This window comes from Eptatretus burgeri, chromosome 13, assembly GCF_056783735.1.
Source record: "Eptatretus burgeri isolate ZD-2024b chromosome 13, Ebu_testis_v1, whole genome shotgun sequence".
In the NCBI taxonomy this organism is placed as follows: Eukaryota; Metazoa; Chordata; class Myxini; order Myxiniformes; family Myxinidae; genus Eptatretus; species Eptatretus burgeri.
Genome location: NC_140973.1, coordinates 75,172,889 through 75,191,107, shown reverse-complemented (window position 1 = coordinate 75,191,107; position 18,219 = coordinate 75,172,889). Strand labels below are relative to the sequence as shown.

Here is an 18,219-nt window from a genome sequence, read left to right as displayed (position 1 = left end):
ATCCAAATCCACCCCTCTCCTTACCTTGCCTGGTTTTAGACAGGACATGTATGAACTAAACTTTGCTACTTCAGCTCTATGTAAACGATACCGACTCACCGCACAAGTCAAAACAGGACAACTTCACTCTAACGGCCCCCTGGTTACAAAAAAAAAAATGCTCTATCGTCTACGAACACACGGGCCAAGATAACTAAACATTCCAGCTAATTTGTACCCCCCTCAAGCATAACAATACTATGGTAATAAATCACATGAAAACAAAATCCTGTCCAAATGACATTTATTCATTCATGCACAGAATACATTTAAGAGGGCATGTTGAAAAGCAATGCCTCCTATTAGTTTTCTCCAAAACAGGTAAAGATATTTTACTGAAACAAAGACAACCACGAACATCAATCTTTATTCTACCATGGTGCAAATTTATTTCTCAACATAATCACCAGTGCAGTCCACACACTTTTACCAACGTCCAAGTAGGTTTCTGAAGCCGTCATGAGAGAACTGCGCATCCTGATGACTTAGCCAGCACTTCAAAGCATCCTTGACATAATCATCAGAAGAAAAATGTTCTCCACGAAGGTGTTCCTTTAGTTTGAGGAAGAGATGAAAATCTGACTGAGCTAAGTCGGGGCTGGTGATCCTTTGTGGTGGTACTGCATTGACCATCCCTCACTCTCAGGATCGTAAAGGTGCACCCAACTCTCATCTCCAGCACTTCACAGGACAACGTCGTGCTGCCCTCTGCCATCTTGACTAACGTAGCACCGATACATTGAGTGTCAGAATCATGAAACTTCACACCCAGCAGCAGGAAGAGGAATTTGTGGACTGCACTTTGTTTCATTCAAATATCTTCACCGGTTTTTGAGAAAAAAATAATAGGAGGCAATACTTTTAAACACAACCTCATACATTTCTTAATACCAAAGGAATGATTATATACGTGAAATTAATAGAGACTGTTTAAATTGTTCTGTCAATTAGGTCCAAAATTCCAAGTTAAACCCAGAAATATTCCATGCAAAATTAAAATCTTATAATACAATATTTGTGATAATTAATTGCAATAATAATCATACATAATTTAAAACAAAACAGTTCAAATTAACGAGAATTTTACACAATAACTGCTCCCAAATTAAGCTCTCATATAGTATAATCTTGTATGGCAAAGGGAGGGGAGTTGGGGGGGGCTTTGGCTTTTTTATTATTATTATTATTATTATTATTATTTTTTCTTGCTAAGCTGTGGTTCCATTTAAAAACCACAAATACAGCAAATAGCAAGATAAAAACACAAATGCAGGTCCAGAACAAGACAGAGCATTTAACAATGGAGAGCCTCACCAGGGTCTGTAGATTATATTTTAAATGCATAATTTATAATACCATCTCATTTCTGGCTGCACAAAGCTGCATGCACGTGATGTAATCTTTTTTCATGCCCAAGAAAGTACTAAAACCCAGCCAACTTGGACATAATCCAAATTGAAGGTGAAAATAAAATCAACTTGAGGTTAAATTGGACATCAAAATGTTCTGGATAAATTAGCGAACTTTGCTGAGATGTGTCCAAGACTGCTCGGGCATGCGAGTCAAGCCCATAGGCCTTGCAGTGCACCTTCGACTACTCGGCTCGACATGTGACCAAGAGCACATGGGAACATTAGTCGAGCCCATGGTTGGAGGTGCACTGCGAGGCCCGAGAGAAATGCTGCGGATGTTATCTTAAAACGTAATCGATGCGTTCGTCACTTGTTATGTTTAATCAAATAACTGACCAAATACAACACTGGAGTATCAGGAGGAACCCAAATAGACAAATATGGAATTACGAGGAGGAACCTGGATAGGATTCAGGTTTCGGCTGCTACTCTACTCTCAAACCTATCCAGGTGCAGCCAGGTGAACCTTACAAACACCGTTTGCACGATTCACCTCTCTGCAGACAAAGAAAAAGAAAGATAGAGATGGAGGAGAAGAAGAATATAATTAGACATCTTTGTTCCAATTTTATAATTGGAAATGCTTCAAAAATTTTTTTAACAGTAGTGTGTTCACTCGCTCACTCACTCACTGATAAACAGATGGATCAGGAGCAAGAGTCACTCAAACCCCCCGCAGACCCACTTGGACCCTGATTTTTTTTTTTAATGTCATAAACAAACTTTGGTACATCACGGGTGATGAAAGTTGTGATCAAGTTTCATTGAAATTGTGTTTAGTTCCAGAAGAGAGCAAATACCTTTTTTTGGGGGGGGGGGTATCAAAATCCCCCCCCCCCTGTAGAGCCCTTTAATGAGCGCAGATTTTGATGCGGTCAATACACTTTGGTACATCACGGGTGATGAAGGCTGCAGTCGTTTCAGAGAAGAGAGCAAATATCGATTTTAGAGGGGTTCAAACCACCCCACCCCACAATGGGGGTGGTTTGAGTTTATTACCCCACACGTGACGTGGGGTTTAGCAATTGGTTCACTGTGTGTGCAGATGTCAGTCTATGATTGAGGAACTCCTTAATTTAACTTGCATTATACATTTTGAGTACTGCAGAACAAGAGTCGGAACATGAACCTGTAGTTTAGAAGTAATTTGGCTCCAAAATTGGCAAATTGTACGGAATCTCATCCTAATCATGCTTGCAGAGAGATGAGTGAGAGGAATGATTATTTATTTTTTTTTTTACTCTGACATTGAAACAAAATTGAAAATCATTCCAAACAGGAAAATTACTGTTTTTAGGTACGTCATAAAGTACACAAATAGGCACAAATAACTAATTTAATGTGTTTAAAAGGGTGGTGTAAAAGAGATGGCACATCAACATCAAAATGGTGTAAACTTGGAAAAAAAAAAAGTTTGTTTGTTTTTCTTTTCTTTCTACAGCCTTTTGAAATCATTATTTTATTTCAATCAATATATATATTTGCACTGCAGAAAATAAATAGTCTTCTTTCAAAAACCTCCAGAACTTGGCAAAATATTACACAATTTTACGCCAACTCGACCAATCAAATTTTCCGCTCGCATTCTCATCGTTCTCTCGTTGTTATAAGTTTAATGTTTATTTTGAAATGGACTGAGTTTTTGAAGGGAGATGTCTTTTGAGGGAGTCGATTTTAAATGGATAAGGACGTTTTTGAGTTTGATTTTAGTTGGAGGAGTGTGTTTTTGATTGTTATTTTTATTGGGGGAACACGGTTTTAAGGTTTTGGTGAGGTGAAGCATACTTTTGTGGTTTGCTTTTGGTGGAGGAGAGCGGTTTTAAGGTCGAGGTTAGGTGAAGCATACTTTTGTGATTTGCTTTTGGTGGAGGAGAGCGGTTTTAAGGTTGATTTCAAGTGAAAAGCATCTTTGAGGTTTATCTTAGGTGGAGTGTACTTTTGACGTCTTTCATTGTGTTTTTGATGTTCATCTTCAATATGGGAACGTTTTAATAGAGATTTTATGTGGAGCACACTTTTGAGGCTTGACTTCAAGTGGAGGTGGTTTTGAGATAGTTTTTAAGTATTTATTTATTACAAATGACATCGCTCTCATACTGTCAGATAAAGGAACAAACAAGCATGGATGAAATGTATAGAGTATGCAATGTGTTAACAAACCCCCCCCCCAAAAAAACAGGGTGGTGGATACTTGTACAAGATTATCATGATAGATTTTTTTTTTTAAGAAAAAAAAAAAAGATGCATCAATGCACTAAGGTTTTAAATTTACGACATCACTCACACACAAAATAAATTAGGAAACATTCTGCCAATATTTGGAAAAAAAAAAGATAGGGCGTTTGAGGCACCCACCAAAAACAAGTTTACCGATCAAGGATAGAGGTTGATTAGTTATTACTCAAAGCAATAATTTATGCCAATTCTGGATCATTCAATGAGCAGGGGACTGGTCGAATGACGATAAGGGAGCTATGTTTTTGTCAAACCACAGTAAAGCATAGCTCAGACTGATCGCAATAAATGGACCTCCACAGAGATGGTCATCAGACTCTCGATCATCCAGAAGAGATGCAGCTTGTGCAACCGGAACATCCACCGGAATGATGTACTCTCCCTCATCGGCACACCCACCACCAGCACCCGGAACACGCATGCTGTCAGTCACCTCAGCATAGAACATCGTCATGCAGCCTCCAGACACTCCCACACCACCCCTGGGAAAATACCATCAAACATGGTATCGTTGTTTGCATTACCTCAGTGAGTACACAGGTATTCAAAAAATTGATGACTGCAGGATTGTAATGTATAATACACCGCAAGTGACCCACCGAAAACAAGCAATCCGACGAAGGGCCTTTGCAGGCACAGCATATCCGCATTCTTCCAGCACCTCTTCACTCGCAGTCTCCATCGCACATAGGTCCTTATCAAGGATCCCTGCACACAACTCCAATGTGACCCCCGGTGAGGAGGGTTTCCAGCTCGCCCGACTAGTGCCGCTGTTTTCCGCAAGCTCTGGTCTTGCGATCGTACCCTCCGGCGGTGTCAGATCCCCCCGACCCGAGAAAGGGCAGCCGTCGGCACAAGATGCAGAACAACTTTTCTTGGCCACAGCGGAGGCATTTTTATGCGATTCCATTTCCCTCATGTACACAGCTGTGGGCATACAAGACACGTTTATTCCCAGTTAAATACCAACATCAAAATTAAGCAGCTGATGAATAACTGATGTTTATTATAAACAAGTTACTTGATAAAAAACAAACAAATAAATAAATAAATAAAGCATTGTAACAAATGTCCTTATACCCAATACATGACTTTTGAAATGACGTATGAATGCTAAACGATGCCCTTTCACGCATGCCCTGTGTGTTTGTTTTACCGACTCGGTTCTGCTTGCAGTGCAATTTTAACCTGCCATTACTAGTGTGCAATCTGTGATTCAAATACTCGTTTAAACATAATTTTCAGCATTTAGGAGAAAGCGTGACAATTGCAAAAAGGTTCTTTTTTTAACCACGCTGTAATTGTTCTGTTCCAGAATACAAATTGGGCTCGTGGAAATATCGGGACACGAGAAATACCCGTGAATGAAAGGAGTTGGGTTCGTACCATTTCCTGTTAATACAATTAGTTAGCGGTGGCCATGGTTACAACAAACATGCACGAACGGATGCTTCTCCTTTCACCAATAGATGCAAAGATAGAGTACAATTTCTCTTGTAGCCCCAGAACCATAAAACTTTTTTTTTTAAATACAACACCACTCTTCGATGTCGTGACATCGACCAATGTGCCTCCGCCCACATTATTACGTCATGATAATACTTGTACCAAATTTGATTTAAATCCCTTCAACTGTTCTGAAATCACATTTTTACCTGCTATGACTTCTGACCTCTTGATGCCAAAATATAATTGGTTCATCTTTCCATCATTATACATACTTTTTGTCAAGTTTCGTCAAAATCCAGTCACTGGTTTACAAGTTAGCACGGTAACAGAATTTTTTTTTAACCAAACATGAACTCCGACCTTCTCACTCCAAAATCTAATCGGATCATCTTTGCATCATGATGCATATTTGTACCAAGTTTGATTTGGATCTCTTCAGCTGTTCTTAGGTTATCGCAGTGACGAAAACCTCTCACGGACGGACAGCCGCAAGGCCAACCTGAAAACATAATGCCTCCGGCAACTTCGTCGGCGGAGGCATAAAAAAAATATTTATTATGGCACTCTCAGCCCACACAACTCCCACTCCTCCACCCGCCACACAATTAAAACTTACCCTGTGCATCGACAAGCCCCAGACACGACCTTCACATCGGTGCTAAGAAACACGAAGGTTTGGTTAGAATGCACACATGTACGAACCTTTGACCTTTCACGGGTCCATAATCGTTGGGAGTTTTTGCAACACATCAACTCTTTGGACGAGTTGATTAAGAAGTTCTCCAACTGTTTCATTGTGTGGAGGCACACCTACAAATACTTTTGGTTACTTAAAAAAAAAATTTTTTTTAGCCGTTTCATTCTGCAATCCTTATCCGAGGGGCATGAAATACGTCCAGGCCGATCCGGCTTACTTCGTTACGAGGGGTTTCTGCGCATACGCAATCTGGGCAGAAATACGTCATTTTGAAAGCACGTATTATAAACAGTCATAAATGTTCCCCTTCTGTTCGAGAGAACTCATGTGGGTTCATACCAGGACGGAATTGCTTGACAAACACAAAACAGCGAGAGCTGGTGTTGTAGATAAGAATCATGACACTGGAAAAAAGAAAAAAGAACAAAAACAAGTAGTACTATACTGTATTATCAAACAATTGAGAGCATAAAGGAAGACATAATTATCCATTTGAAAACGTTTTTTTAATTCACATAAAAGTCCAACTTGGTACTGTACAGTAACAGCTAGAATTTTAACTTGTGTTCTATCACAGAATAAAACAAACCCTCATCCAACAGTGGGTTTTCAAATTGCGGATTTGTTTATATGCGTGGGAATAAATCTGACACTCATTTCCCGAGCCTGCATCAAGCTTGATTATACATGAGTTTGAATGTGGCAATGTGACCACGTCACGCGCAAAGGTGATGTCTCCCGCCATCTTTTCCCACCCGCACCGTTTTCAGTTTGAACTTGTGCCGAGGAGATTTCTTTAACTCAATGTTATTTATCCACCATACTGTACCCTTAAATACGATATGGCACCATAAAGGTCAAGGCTGTCCAAGTGGAAGTGGATTGAAGAAATCCCGTAAGGTTATGACATTGGCAGAGAAAAACTTTGATTTTAGACACGTTCCGTGGCGAGAAGAGTGTGGCTTTGGTCGGCCGTGAGCATCACGTGAACGAGATCACCATACGCACCGTTCGTTTTTGCAATCTCAAGGGATGAAGCCGAGTTTGTGGGCCTATCCCTTTGCCATCACAGACAGGTCGGTGTTCTGTCTTATACCGCCTCCTTTCTGGTCTTGCACCTCCTGCTCTTTCCATGCTTTCTTGCCCCCCAGGTTTCTGCAGGGCGCACACGGTCCACCGTCAACCCCCTTCTGGTGAAACTACTTCAATCCAGGATCACTGCTCAGCTCCACTCATTTGTTCCTCTTCTTTTATCCCCTGCCTGTGGAATCAACTTCCACATCCTCTTCAATCTCATTCTGCCCTCCAGGTCTGCAACACAGCTGTTCACCAACCATCTGAGATCATCCCCAATCCAAAAACTGTTATATCTTTTCTACCCTCGTTAACACCCCTCTCCCTCCACTATCACACCCATTCTCACCTCCTTTCAAATTCCCAGTTTTCCCTCCTGAGAATTTCCTTCTGTATCCATATTATCTGCCTCATGCATCCTCTCCTGCCCCCATTCCTCCCCCCATCCATTGTTTGCCCAAATCTGCCTCTATCTTGGTCTTCAACTCTGCTGCTCCTTTTATGTGCATATTTACGGTTCCTTTTGCATCCTGTTTTTGCCTGTTATGTCCTGATCCATTCAGTGTACTCGCTCTTCCACAAGCCTTGACTATGTGTACACACACACACACACACACACACACACACACACACACACACACACACACACACACACACACACACACACACACACACACACACACACACACACACACACACACACACACACACACACACACACACACATACACACACACCTAGACTTCCTGGAGTTTGTAACAGACAAAGGTCACGCCCATGAATAGGTTATCAATGCTGACAAAACGGGTCCACCAAGTTTCGTCCAAATCCGTGCACAACTTTTTGAGCTATCATGCTACATATCGATCTCTGAATGGTGAAGAATCACTTTAAAAATTCTGGTAGTCAGATCCGGATCTTCACCAAAATCGAATCAGTTCGTCCTTGTCACACACCCAACCTGTCCACCAAATTTCATCCAGATCAGCCCACAACTTTTTGAGATATCCTGCACACAGACAGACAGACAGACAGAGGGGTGAAAACATAACCTTAACCTTTGGTGGCGGAGGTAACAAAAAAAAAAACGTATAAAATATTTGTCCATATGTCATTGTCTGTGGCCACGCTGTCTTATTCGCATTTATCCCATCAGGTCTTAAACTTGCGCAACTCGGATTTGCTGAACGCGCCGTTTTCCAGCAACCTAACCCATGTCGGACGAGGGTTCAGTGCTAGTCTGCATGGAACTGAGAGAATTTATTTGTTCCAAGGACCGATGCCAACTCGAGGCACATGTCAAAACGATGCCATTTATTGACAATGCAAATGATTACATTAATTGGATTAGAACTACAACTACTACTGCTGCTACTAGAACAGGCTACATTCCCCCCCCCAATCTTCTTCTGAATTCGATCAGGCAACATTTTTAGCCCAAATCATTCACAAACTGCCTGGCTAGACATTGAGTTTGTTCAAGGTACTGGTGATAACACACCTACTCTATGTTGAAAGACACCCTGGGATCTTTATCTTCAACATCCACTGATTTCTAGCAAGGGACAACTTGGAAGGGGCAGGGGGCGGGGAGCGGTTGAAGATTTGAACAATGCTTTTCATTTATTCACTGCTCTTGCCCCATAAAAGCATCCGTAGATAAGTGATCGTTTTTCTAGATCAGTGGTTTTAAAATCAAACCATACCATTTAACCAGAACATCTTTAAAAAGTTGGTGCAGCCCCACTCTTATACACCACCCCCCTTCAACATCCACCAAAATGACAACGCAACATCCTACCTGCAAAGCCCTAATCCGATTTTATAATCAGGTCAGGCATCAAACCAAACTAGACAGACAAGTGGAATGGACAAAATAAAAGCCAACAGACGTACCTGTCATGCGTTTTCATAAAATCCCAAGACTTGTTCACACCATTCTGTAACAACAAGTTGGCCAACATCGTAAACAGGTAGATGGTCCACGTGATTGTCGAACAGTCAGCAGGTAAACGTTACCTCTTCAGTTTAAACCGAGCTCGTGGTGGCACAAAGTGTCCAAAACAATTGACAACCGTGCAAAAAATGTACTCGTAATAATCGATGGGTTTCCATGACAACCACGCCAAACTTCTGTGACAGATTCAGAATTGTGGGAAACAAAGGGTGCCGTAAAAACAGAACAATCGCAGTTTGCATCAATGATACAGGTCAGAGGTCAGTCAACGCAGCTGCAAACACGCAGTCAAAGGTCAGACAATGCAACCTGTAACTACGGTTCATCAAGAGGCACATGATCCTTCGTGCACGGCCCTGTGGATCTCGGTCGCCGTCTAATGGAACCGGCTTTTCTTGTTTCTTTGGCTGAAAAGCCGATAAACTATCATCATTATGACAGCAGTGAAGACATTCGAAGTACGATGACGTTGGCGCCGCAACGTGTCATTATTATTATTATTATTATTATTATTATTATCCCACCCCCCGGAGGGAGGGAGCGGGATATTGTAATCGTCTGGTTTGTTAGGTTGGGGTCGAAAAAAAAAAAAATTTTGAAATTTGTTCTACCCTTATTATCACTTTTTCCGTCGATATGTTTGTCTGTCCCTCTGTTCGATCCAGTGCTCCGTTAATACAATGGCAATTTCGATGAAACTTGATTGGTAGGTTCATACCATGACCGAGTTGTGTGCAAATGAGAACCGTTGCTATGGACACCACCGTTGCCTCGCAACAGGACTTTGAAATTTTTGAAAAATCATAAAAAAATAAATTTTTTCGAAAATCAAAAATCGGGCCACAAGCGACAGTGGGCAGTACATTCAGCCATATTGTCATAAATTTCCAGCCGGATCCTATGAAAACTGTCGGAGAAGATATACTTTGAATGAACCCTGGTCGAAAACAATAAAAAAACGAAGTTCGTTATATCTCAGAGACTATGAGTCAGAAAACATGAAACTGGTATGGTAGGTTCTAGGTATGTCCTAGTTATGTGTGAGAAAGAACCGTTGCTACGGACCCCTCCATTGCCTAGCAACGGCCGAAAAACCTCTAAATGTGGTGGTATTTTAACGAAAAAAACAATCTGCAGCATTAACCCTTGAAGTTACAATCATGAATTTTCTTGTGCTTAATCCTCAGGTCATTCCCCATCGAACAGGACCATCGCATCAGGTTCTATTGGGTAGTCGACTACCCATGTCCGCCTACCGGCTTGTTTGTCTGTCTGTCTGTTAGAAACTTTACAGCAAAACTGCTTCAGCAAACACTATCAAATTTAATCCACAGGTGGGCAATGAACCTTGAACGACCCCATTAACTTTTGGGTCCAATTGGATCAAAGGTCAAGGTCAAGGTCACGAAAAGATCAAAATCATTTTTCGCTCATACTTCGTCAAAAATGGTTTAATTGACTTCAAGCTAAGACTAAAATATTCCTTATAATCAACATTCAGGTTAAGGATGTATAAAATTTAAATTTGATCCCCAAAATAACTATGCCTAAAATGGGCAGGATTTGTTGTGCCTGGCACCACTTGTTATTATTATTATTATTTAATAACACCATACACTTTTAAAAGAATATAAATTAAACCCAGCAGCATGTAGAGAAGGTGAACAATAACGAGTCGGACATTCAAGGGGTACAAAAGTCACGGAAGGCACTGAAACAACAGTGAACACTTGGGTGGGAGGGTGCAAAGCAGTCAGGGTCGGTACAAACGACCCTTTCCATAGCTTTGCTCGTATCTTCTCGTGTGGATCATGCAAGTGGACATCCAGTGGCAGTCACGGCAAGAGAGGGACTCGAGTGAACCGAGATAGGGGGGAAGAAGGAGAGGGGAATGGTGCAGGTTGGTCCACGAAGCGACGCGACGCGACATGAACGTTTCACCTGCGTGTAGAACACACGAAACGGACGAAGGTACTTTGATTCTGTGCAGGGCACCACGTTCACTCGGGAGATGTGCTCCATCCTTCCAACTCCTCCAACAGCACCGAAGCTCCGCCCACCGGAAGTGACGTTTTGTCTTTCTCGCGTCATTGCGTCACCACGTCGTAGTGTATGTACACTGTCGTTCGGAATGAACGTGTCGAATTCACTGCGAAGCCAAATAGAAATACTCTCGTGTTAAAACGGAATATAAAAACCTGTGCGAAGAAAATTGTGGATTTTTTTTTTTATCTGCAAAGCGAGCAACACCGTTCAAACAAAACTCGTCGTGTGAATGGAAATTCACGATAACAACGTGAACCTCCAACAAATATATTTTATGATCGATTGAATTATTTTTACGCGTCATTAATGTCGAGGCTGAACACGAAGGTAAAACAATGCGACGGTACACCGCGCATGAAACTACGCGCCAGTTACACCGTGCGAAACCACCGGGCACGTGACTTTAATTGGTCGGTGGAACGAATTTTCTCAACATACTTAGGTCCACTAATTAAAGGGGCCGTGACCAGGAACCTGGCCGCGGAAAGGAAGCGAAGCTCCCGACTTTATCCAGCTAATTCCTCATGAAGGTTTATATCACCATCTTCTAATATAAGTATCAGTATGTGTGTGCTTGTGTCAGTGTGTCTCCTCCATAACTCCAAAACCATGAAACCTATCAGCCTGAAACTTTGCATGCAAACTAAGAGAACTACAGGGAAGTGCAAGAATGAAAATTGGATGTTTGGGTTAATTAAAACACCCCTTTTGAAGATAATTAACGGCCTTATTTAATTATATATTTTATCAGGCAATCCTCGGCCACCTCTCTCTCTCTCTCCCCTCGAAGGGCATCCTCGGTTACCTCGCTGGGGTCTTAATTCGCCATGTTTTTTTGGCCTACTCAACCATGCCTTGACTAGGAACAGGCCGCAGCAATTTCTTAACGACAAAGTTTTTCTTTTCCACTTTCCTCACTCATATTATCGAATTCCTCATCAGCTTACCTACAAAATCTCTGGATACATTGCAGTGCTCATAAACACCTGGAGACGCCAGCGTTCGTGGCTTTATTTAATTTCCACACTTTCCATAACCTTGAGAAGCTCTTAAACTAAGCTGAATTACAAAATTTAAGCTCCGGAAATGAACTTAACAGCTGTTCCGACTGCTGAAAAGGTGTTAATTTTTCCAATTCGGACATATTTGATATTTTGGGCGTTTCCGGGAGGTGTGTGTGTTTTAATGTGACGGCTCGGCGATCGCCAATCGCTTTCCAAGGCAGCCGTTCCTTATCAACCATTTCGTTGGAGCGCTTAAACCACTCGCGAGTGCTCTACAATATTGGCACTGTCACTGAATACTGGATATCGATCGACTTGAACAATGTTGAAGTGCCACTCATCTGTGTTGTTCTTCGGTGGATCGGGCGATGACTGGTTCGCTGAAAATGTGCAATTATTTTTAATTTTAAACCACATTTCCCATTTTCATATGATCTTCTTTCATTATACGACCCGTCACATCAGCATAGATACAGTGCCTATAGAAAGATACAGTGCCCTTTCAAAATTTTCACCTTTTGTTGCCTTTTTGCCTGGAAGTAAATTACATTAAATCAGACTTTTTCCACTTATATTTACTGATCGTAACCCATGACTTCCAAGTGAAAAACAAATTCTACAAATGTCAGAAAATTAATTTAAAATGCAAAACTAGAATATCTTGGTTGGATAAGTGTCCACCCTCCTGAGTTGATACTTGGTGGATGCACCTTTGACAGCAATTACAGCTGTGGGTCTGTTGGGATGGGTCTCGACCAACTTTGCACACTTGATTGGGCAATATTTGCTCATTCTTCTGTATAAAACTGTTCAAACTCAATCAAGTTGCATGGGGAGATTTGATGGACAGCAATCTTCAAAATCTGTGGCATAGTGAGAGCTGGAAGTTTGATCGTGGCTGATAGTGAGACCCAGGAGTTTGATCGTGGTCGACATAGTGAGAGCTGGAAGTTTGATCGTGGCTGATAGTGAGACCCAGGAGTTTGATCGTGGTCGACATAGTGAGAGCTGGAAGTTTGATCGTGGCTGATAGTGAGACCCAGGAGTTTGATCGTGGTCGACATAGTGAGAGCTGGAAGTTTGATCGTGGCTGATAGTGAGACCCAGGAGTTTGATCGTGGTCGACATAGTGAGAGCTGGAAGTTTGATCGTGGCTGATAGTGAGACCCAGGAGTTTGATCGTGGTCGACATAGTGAGAGCTGGAAGTTTGATCGTGGCTGATAGTGAGACCCAGGAGTTTGATCGTGGTCGACATAGTGAGAGCTGGAAGTTTGATCGTGGCTGATAGTGAGACCCAGGAGTTTGATCGTGGTCGACATAGTGAGAGCTGGAAGTTTGATCGTGGCTGATAGTGAGACCCAGGAGTTTGATCGTGGTCGACATAGTGAGAGCTGGAAGTTTGATCGTGGCTGATAGTGAGACCCAGGAGTTTGATCGTGGTCGACATAGTGAGAGCTGGAAGTTTGATCGTGGCTGATAGTGAGACCCAGGAGTTTGATCGTGGCTGATAGTGAGAGCTGGAATTTTGAATGACTAAATTTCCTCAAGGATTGTTAGGAAACGAGATGGGAGGATTTGCCAGCCGGCCCTTTCAGAGAGAGCTTGATCGTGGGAGTGTGAGATTTGTTTTGGATTAAAAGACATATTCCAAGTGTTTCACCAGCTTGTGATTTTTTTTTCAACTTTGTGGAGAGGGAAGATGCAGCCTGCCTGTCTCAAGGATGGTGGATGTCACGGCGGAGTCAAGCTTTGTTTCTTCTTGCAAGCTGCTTGCCAAAGGAACACACTGAGGAACCCCAAGCTGAGGTGACCACGGTTGCCATGGCAATTTGCTTGGCAAAATATTGCTTTACGTTTTTGGCTTAATATTCGTCTATCTCAACTTATATATTACATCCATCCAGGATGTGTTCAGTTAGCAAGTCTCTTGTGGAGTGCTCACCAAGCGGCTTAAGCATTTAAGCAAGCACGCCATTGGAAACTGTTGATGAGGAAAGGTTGTCATGGCAACGAGCTGCTTGGTAAGTGATTTCCAAAACAATGTTTCTGGTTCAAGTAAATAAATCGCTTGGAACGGATTTTCACAGATACAGTTTTATGAGAAAGAAAAATTTAAAGTTTAAAACTTGTAAACTGTTCGAACCACAACTTTGGCTCACAATGTTCTCCCTGGCTTCCTTGTTCAGTCCCTTTTGTTTCCAAGGGTGTGTTCCGTTCCGTATCAACTGCTGTGCAAGCCACCCTGTGTTTCATGTGCAAATACGTCATCAGATATCTCGTCAAGTGGGGGAGGCAGGGTAAACGAAAAGAAAAGGGTAAGTCTTGGATGGCACTCACATTAATGGAGTACGTATTAAATAAACAACACTATGAATGCATTGCATTCACAATGCCACAATCATCACTGCTCCTGCTTCCGATTGTCGTCCACGACAATCTTCAGGACCGCAGGCAAGGAGCGAGCAAAGGACACAAGAATAAACAAGTGGTGCCATGCACAAGAAATCCCGCCCATTTAAGGCATAAAGTCTTCGGACCCTACCGATCTTCACAAATATGCATTTTTCACTATAGGAATGGGTAGGATTATAAGTGACAAATAGAATAAGGTTCACTATAAGCTTAGTTTGAAGTAAATCAGATCATTTTTGACGAAGTTCGGAGCGAAAAACGATTTTGATCTTTTTGTGACCTTGACCTTGACCTTTGATCCAATTGGACCCAAAAGTTAATGGGGTCGTCCAAGGTTCATTGCCCACCTGTGGATTAAATTTGATAGTGTTTGCGAAAGCCGTTTTGCCGTAAAGTTGCTAACAGACAGACAGACAAACAAACCGGACGATTACAATATCCTGCTCCCTCCCTTCGGGGGGCGGGATAACAAAAATAAGAAAAATCAACAGCTCAACATCTATCTATAATTCCAGCAATGTGTGTGTGTGTGTGTGTGTGTGTGTGTGTGTGTGTGTGTGTGTGTGTGTGTGTGTGTGTGTGTGTGTGTGTGTGTGTGTGTGAGACCGCTGTTTCTCGACAACCGCTGCTCCGATCTAATTGAAACTTGCCAGGTATATTGCTGGGGCCCTGAGGATGTGCCTTTTCAAGGTTTGATATTAATCGGACAAGTGGTTTCCAAGTTATGGCCATTTATTTCCCAACCAATGACAGTACACGGTGCTGCGTAGGCCAGTGCGTGGCCGGCCGACGATGACGTGCCGTGCCGGTTACGATGGGGATCGGTGCCGTAGTTACCGTGGCGTAGGAATGGCAATGGTCAATGGCAGTGAATGTCGTGGCAAGCAAAGACAGGGAGGTAAACTTGATTTTAATTTGGATTTTAATTAACTCTGTGTGTGTAAGTATCACAGCAGTTGTTACATCAATACAAGCGATAATTCGTGGAATGATGTGAACATTCCATACGGGCACGCACCACTTCCGGATAGTGATGACTTGCTGTATTCTAATAATTTTTCGATTTGTTATGCGCATTTATAGATAAACACAATGCCCCAATCCAGTCGTTGTTTATGAGAGGAAAGGAACGGCCTGTGTGGTTGTTTGAAAGATTTTTTTTGGGGGGGGGGTTGCACGTATGGGCATGCAAGAGCGAAGGAACGGCCTGTGTGGTTGTTCCTGGCATGCGGTTTGAAAGTTTTTTTTTTTTTGGTTTGCACATACGGCCACGCACGTACGGGCACGCGAGAGCGAAGGAACGGCCTGTGTGGTTGTTTCTGGCTCACAGTTTGAAAGTTTTTTTTTGCATGTACGACCACGCACATACGGGCACGTAATAGTATCTTGAATAACATGTTCCATCGGAACCAGGCGTCCATCTCTTGGAAAGCAGTTCACAGGAGTTGTTCTCCGCGGGTGGCACTCAAGTTATCGCAAGTCCGACAATGTCTCCATGTCCATGCTGAGCACTGAATGGGGTTCTCTCTGAAGTTTAGAATGTTTCCCTGCTGTGGATCACATTGATCTCCAAGGAAGAGATGTCTCAATGACTAGGTGTGCTTCGGGATTTTGGGTCTCTCTTTGGGTCTGTTCTGATTCGGTCTCCTTCCGTTCATTCCCTTCCATACCAGGTGAATACGCGAACCATGGCATCCCAGACTCACTGTCAGAAGATTCACCATGAGCATCTGCCGTTTCTTGGGGGTTGCAAGATCCCTTTGGCTCTTGTTCTCACGGGGGCCTGTGGGATCTGGCATTTCAGCACAGTTTACACATTGACCTAGTCCCGTCATGGCAGCAGGTTCGACGACGTGAAGAGCTTTATCAGGATGCAGCCATTTAACCACTTTAGGGACATCTGAGCCCCAAATGTCTTGAAGTTTATAACGACGTTTGCAAGTCTGATTCTGGAGCAGCACACGTTGGCTGAATGTAAAAGGAACCTCGCTTGCTTTGTGGTCGAATACCCCTTTTCAGCTGCTGGCTGCCCTGTCAAACTGCTTCCCTGCTTTATCACAAGTATCAGATCAAGCTGCGTGATGATTGGAAATCCATTTGTTGATGGGTGGTGGCTCCTCGTCACTGTGTTCACCTGGGTCTGACAAGTCCACTGGCATCCTTGGATCTTGTCTAAACATGAGGTAAAATGATGAATACCCCAAACAACTGTGTGGTGCTGAATTGTAGGCATATCGATCTTCTGCTACATGCTTTGACAAATGCCATTTCTTGTGTTCGCGGAAGGTCATGTGGGGAACGATGAAATTGTTCACTTTGGCCGTTCCCCCGTGGTCTGCATGGCGTTGTCTGGGATTTATTCATGCCATGTATATCACAAAGTTCTTCGACCAGCTGCGATTCAAAGTTTCTTCCTTGGTCGGAATACATGTGCAGAGGGACTCCATACTGGAGGAATCTCTCCGACCCTGCAGCCTCGGCCGTCGTCAGTGCGAGCTGATGCCTTGTTGGAACAGCCCATGTACGAGGTGTGTACAAAAAGTATCCAACCTTAATTTTTCGTGTGTAAACAAATGAAGCTAGGGAGGCGTGGTTTGGTGCACGTATGTAAGTGATCCTAATCCGTATGCGTGAATATTTTCCCGCCTGCAGAAGCTGTCAGTCGCCGACAGACCGCCGATGAGTGAGGAAGTGTAAGTGAGCGCCGTCGGATTTTCGTTTTTGACAAAATGACGGAAAAACTTGAACAACGCTACTGCATCAAATTTTGTGTAAAGCTTGGCGATTCCCAAGTGGAAACGATCCGCAGGATTCAACAGACTTTCGGGAACGAAGCAATGGGCACCACACAGATAAAAGAGTGGTACAACCGCTTCAAAGATGGTCGCACATCAGTGGAAAGTGAAGCACGTTATGGTAGGCCCTCAACATCCTGAAATGAGATCGTCATTGACCAAGTGAGGACCCTGCTGATGCAGGATCGTCGAATCACGATCAGAGAACTTGCAGACGAGGCGGGCGTCAGCATTGGATCCGTTCATTCCATTGTGACTGAGGATTTGGGCTTAAGGAGAATCTCAGCGAAGTTCGTGCCAAAGCTGCTAACGATCGAGCAGAAGCAACTGTGTTTGGAGATCGCACAGGACATGCTGGAGACTGTGAACAGCGATCCCAACTTCTTCAACACAGTGATCACTGGCGATGAGACCACAGTGATCCATCATTTTGTCAAAAATGAAAATCCGACGGCGCTCACTTACACTTCCCCACTCATCGGCGGTCTGTCGGCAACTGACAGCTTCTGCAAGCGGGAAATATTCACGCATACGGATTAGGATTGCCTACATACGTGCACCAAACCATGCCTCCTAGCTTCATTTGTTTACGCACGAAAAATTAAGGTTGGATACTTTTTGAACACACCTCGTATACTTGGTAAACACGTCCGTCATTACCAGGACAATTTTCCTTGCCAACTGCAGGCTCCAGCAGAGTAAAATCGAGAGCCAAAACCTCCGATGGTTGCTTCGAGAGTGGTGTACCCATGGCTGTTTTCAAACAGCCCTCACACATCTCACACTCTTGACACCATTTCTGAACATCCCCGTACATTCCTGCCCAATAGGACCTTATTAGTATAAGTTCTGTGGTCTGTGGTACGTTCCATTCCCTGATGATCGAGTTGGTCACGTAGTGCTTCCAACACCCGACGTTTCAACACCTGCTGTAGTCAGAGCTGTTCACAAGGTGTCCTTCCATTGGATCCTACACAATGCAGTTTAGAACTCCTCCTTTGGACTGCATTCACTTCCACTGCTTAAACAACACGAGTGTATGTTTCAACATTTTTCCACTCATGCTGACCAGGCTTCCTTCTTTCAGTCCAAAAGGGC

The 18,219-nt window shown here is 43.0% G+C and overlaps 1 protein-coding gene across 2 annotated transcripts; it reads right to left on the bottom strand.

Moving 5' to 3' along the window:
- Positions 1-266: 266 nt before the first annotated feature.
- On the bottom strand, positions 267-10,956 carry NUDT14 (nudix hydrolase 14). 2 transcript variants are annotated; one of them, XM_085853098.1, is made up of 5 exons: positions 10,805-10,956; positions 8,803-8,846; positions 6,172-6,236; positions 4,286-4,613; positions 267-4,168 (listed from the first exon to the last, which is right to left on the bottom strand). In XM_085853098.1, exons 1-5 carry the CDS (start codon positions 10,952-10,954, stop codon positions 3,886-3,888), a joined length of 870 nt encoding a protein of 289 aa, XP_085709224.1. In that variant the 5' UTR covers positions 10,955-10,956; the 3' UTR covers positions 267-3,885. The 2 variants fall into 2 exon arrangements, with proteins under 2 accessions (XP_085709224.1, XP_085709225.1); XM_085853099.1 differs by lacking the exons at positions 6,172-6,236; positions 8,803-8,846; positions 10,805-10,956 and adding an exon at positions 5,551-6,164.
- Positions 10,957-18,219: the final 7,263 nt, after the last annotated feature.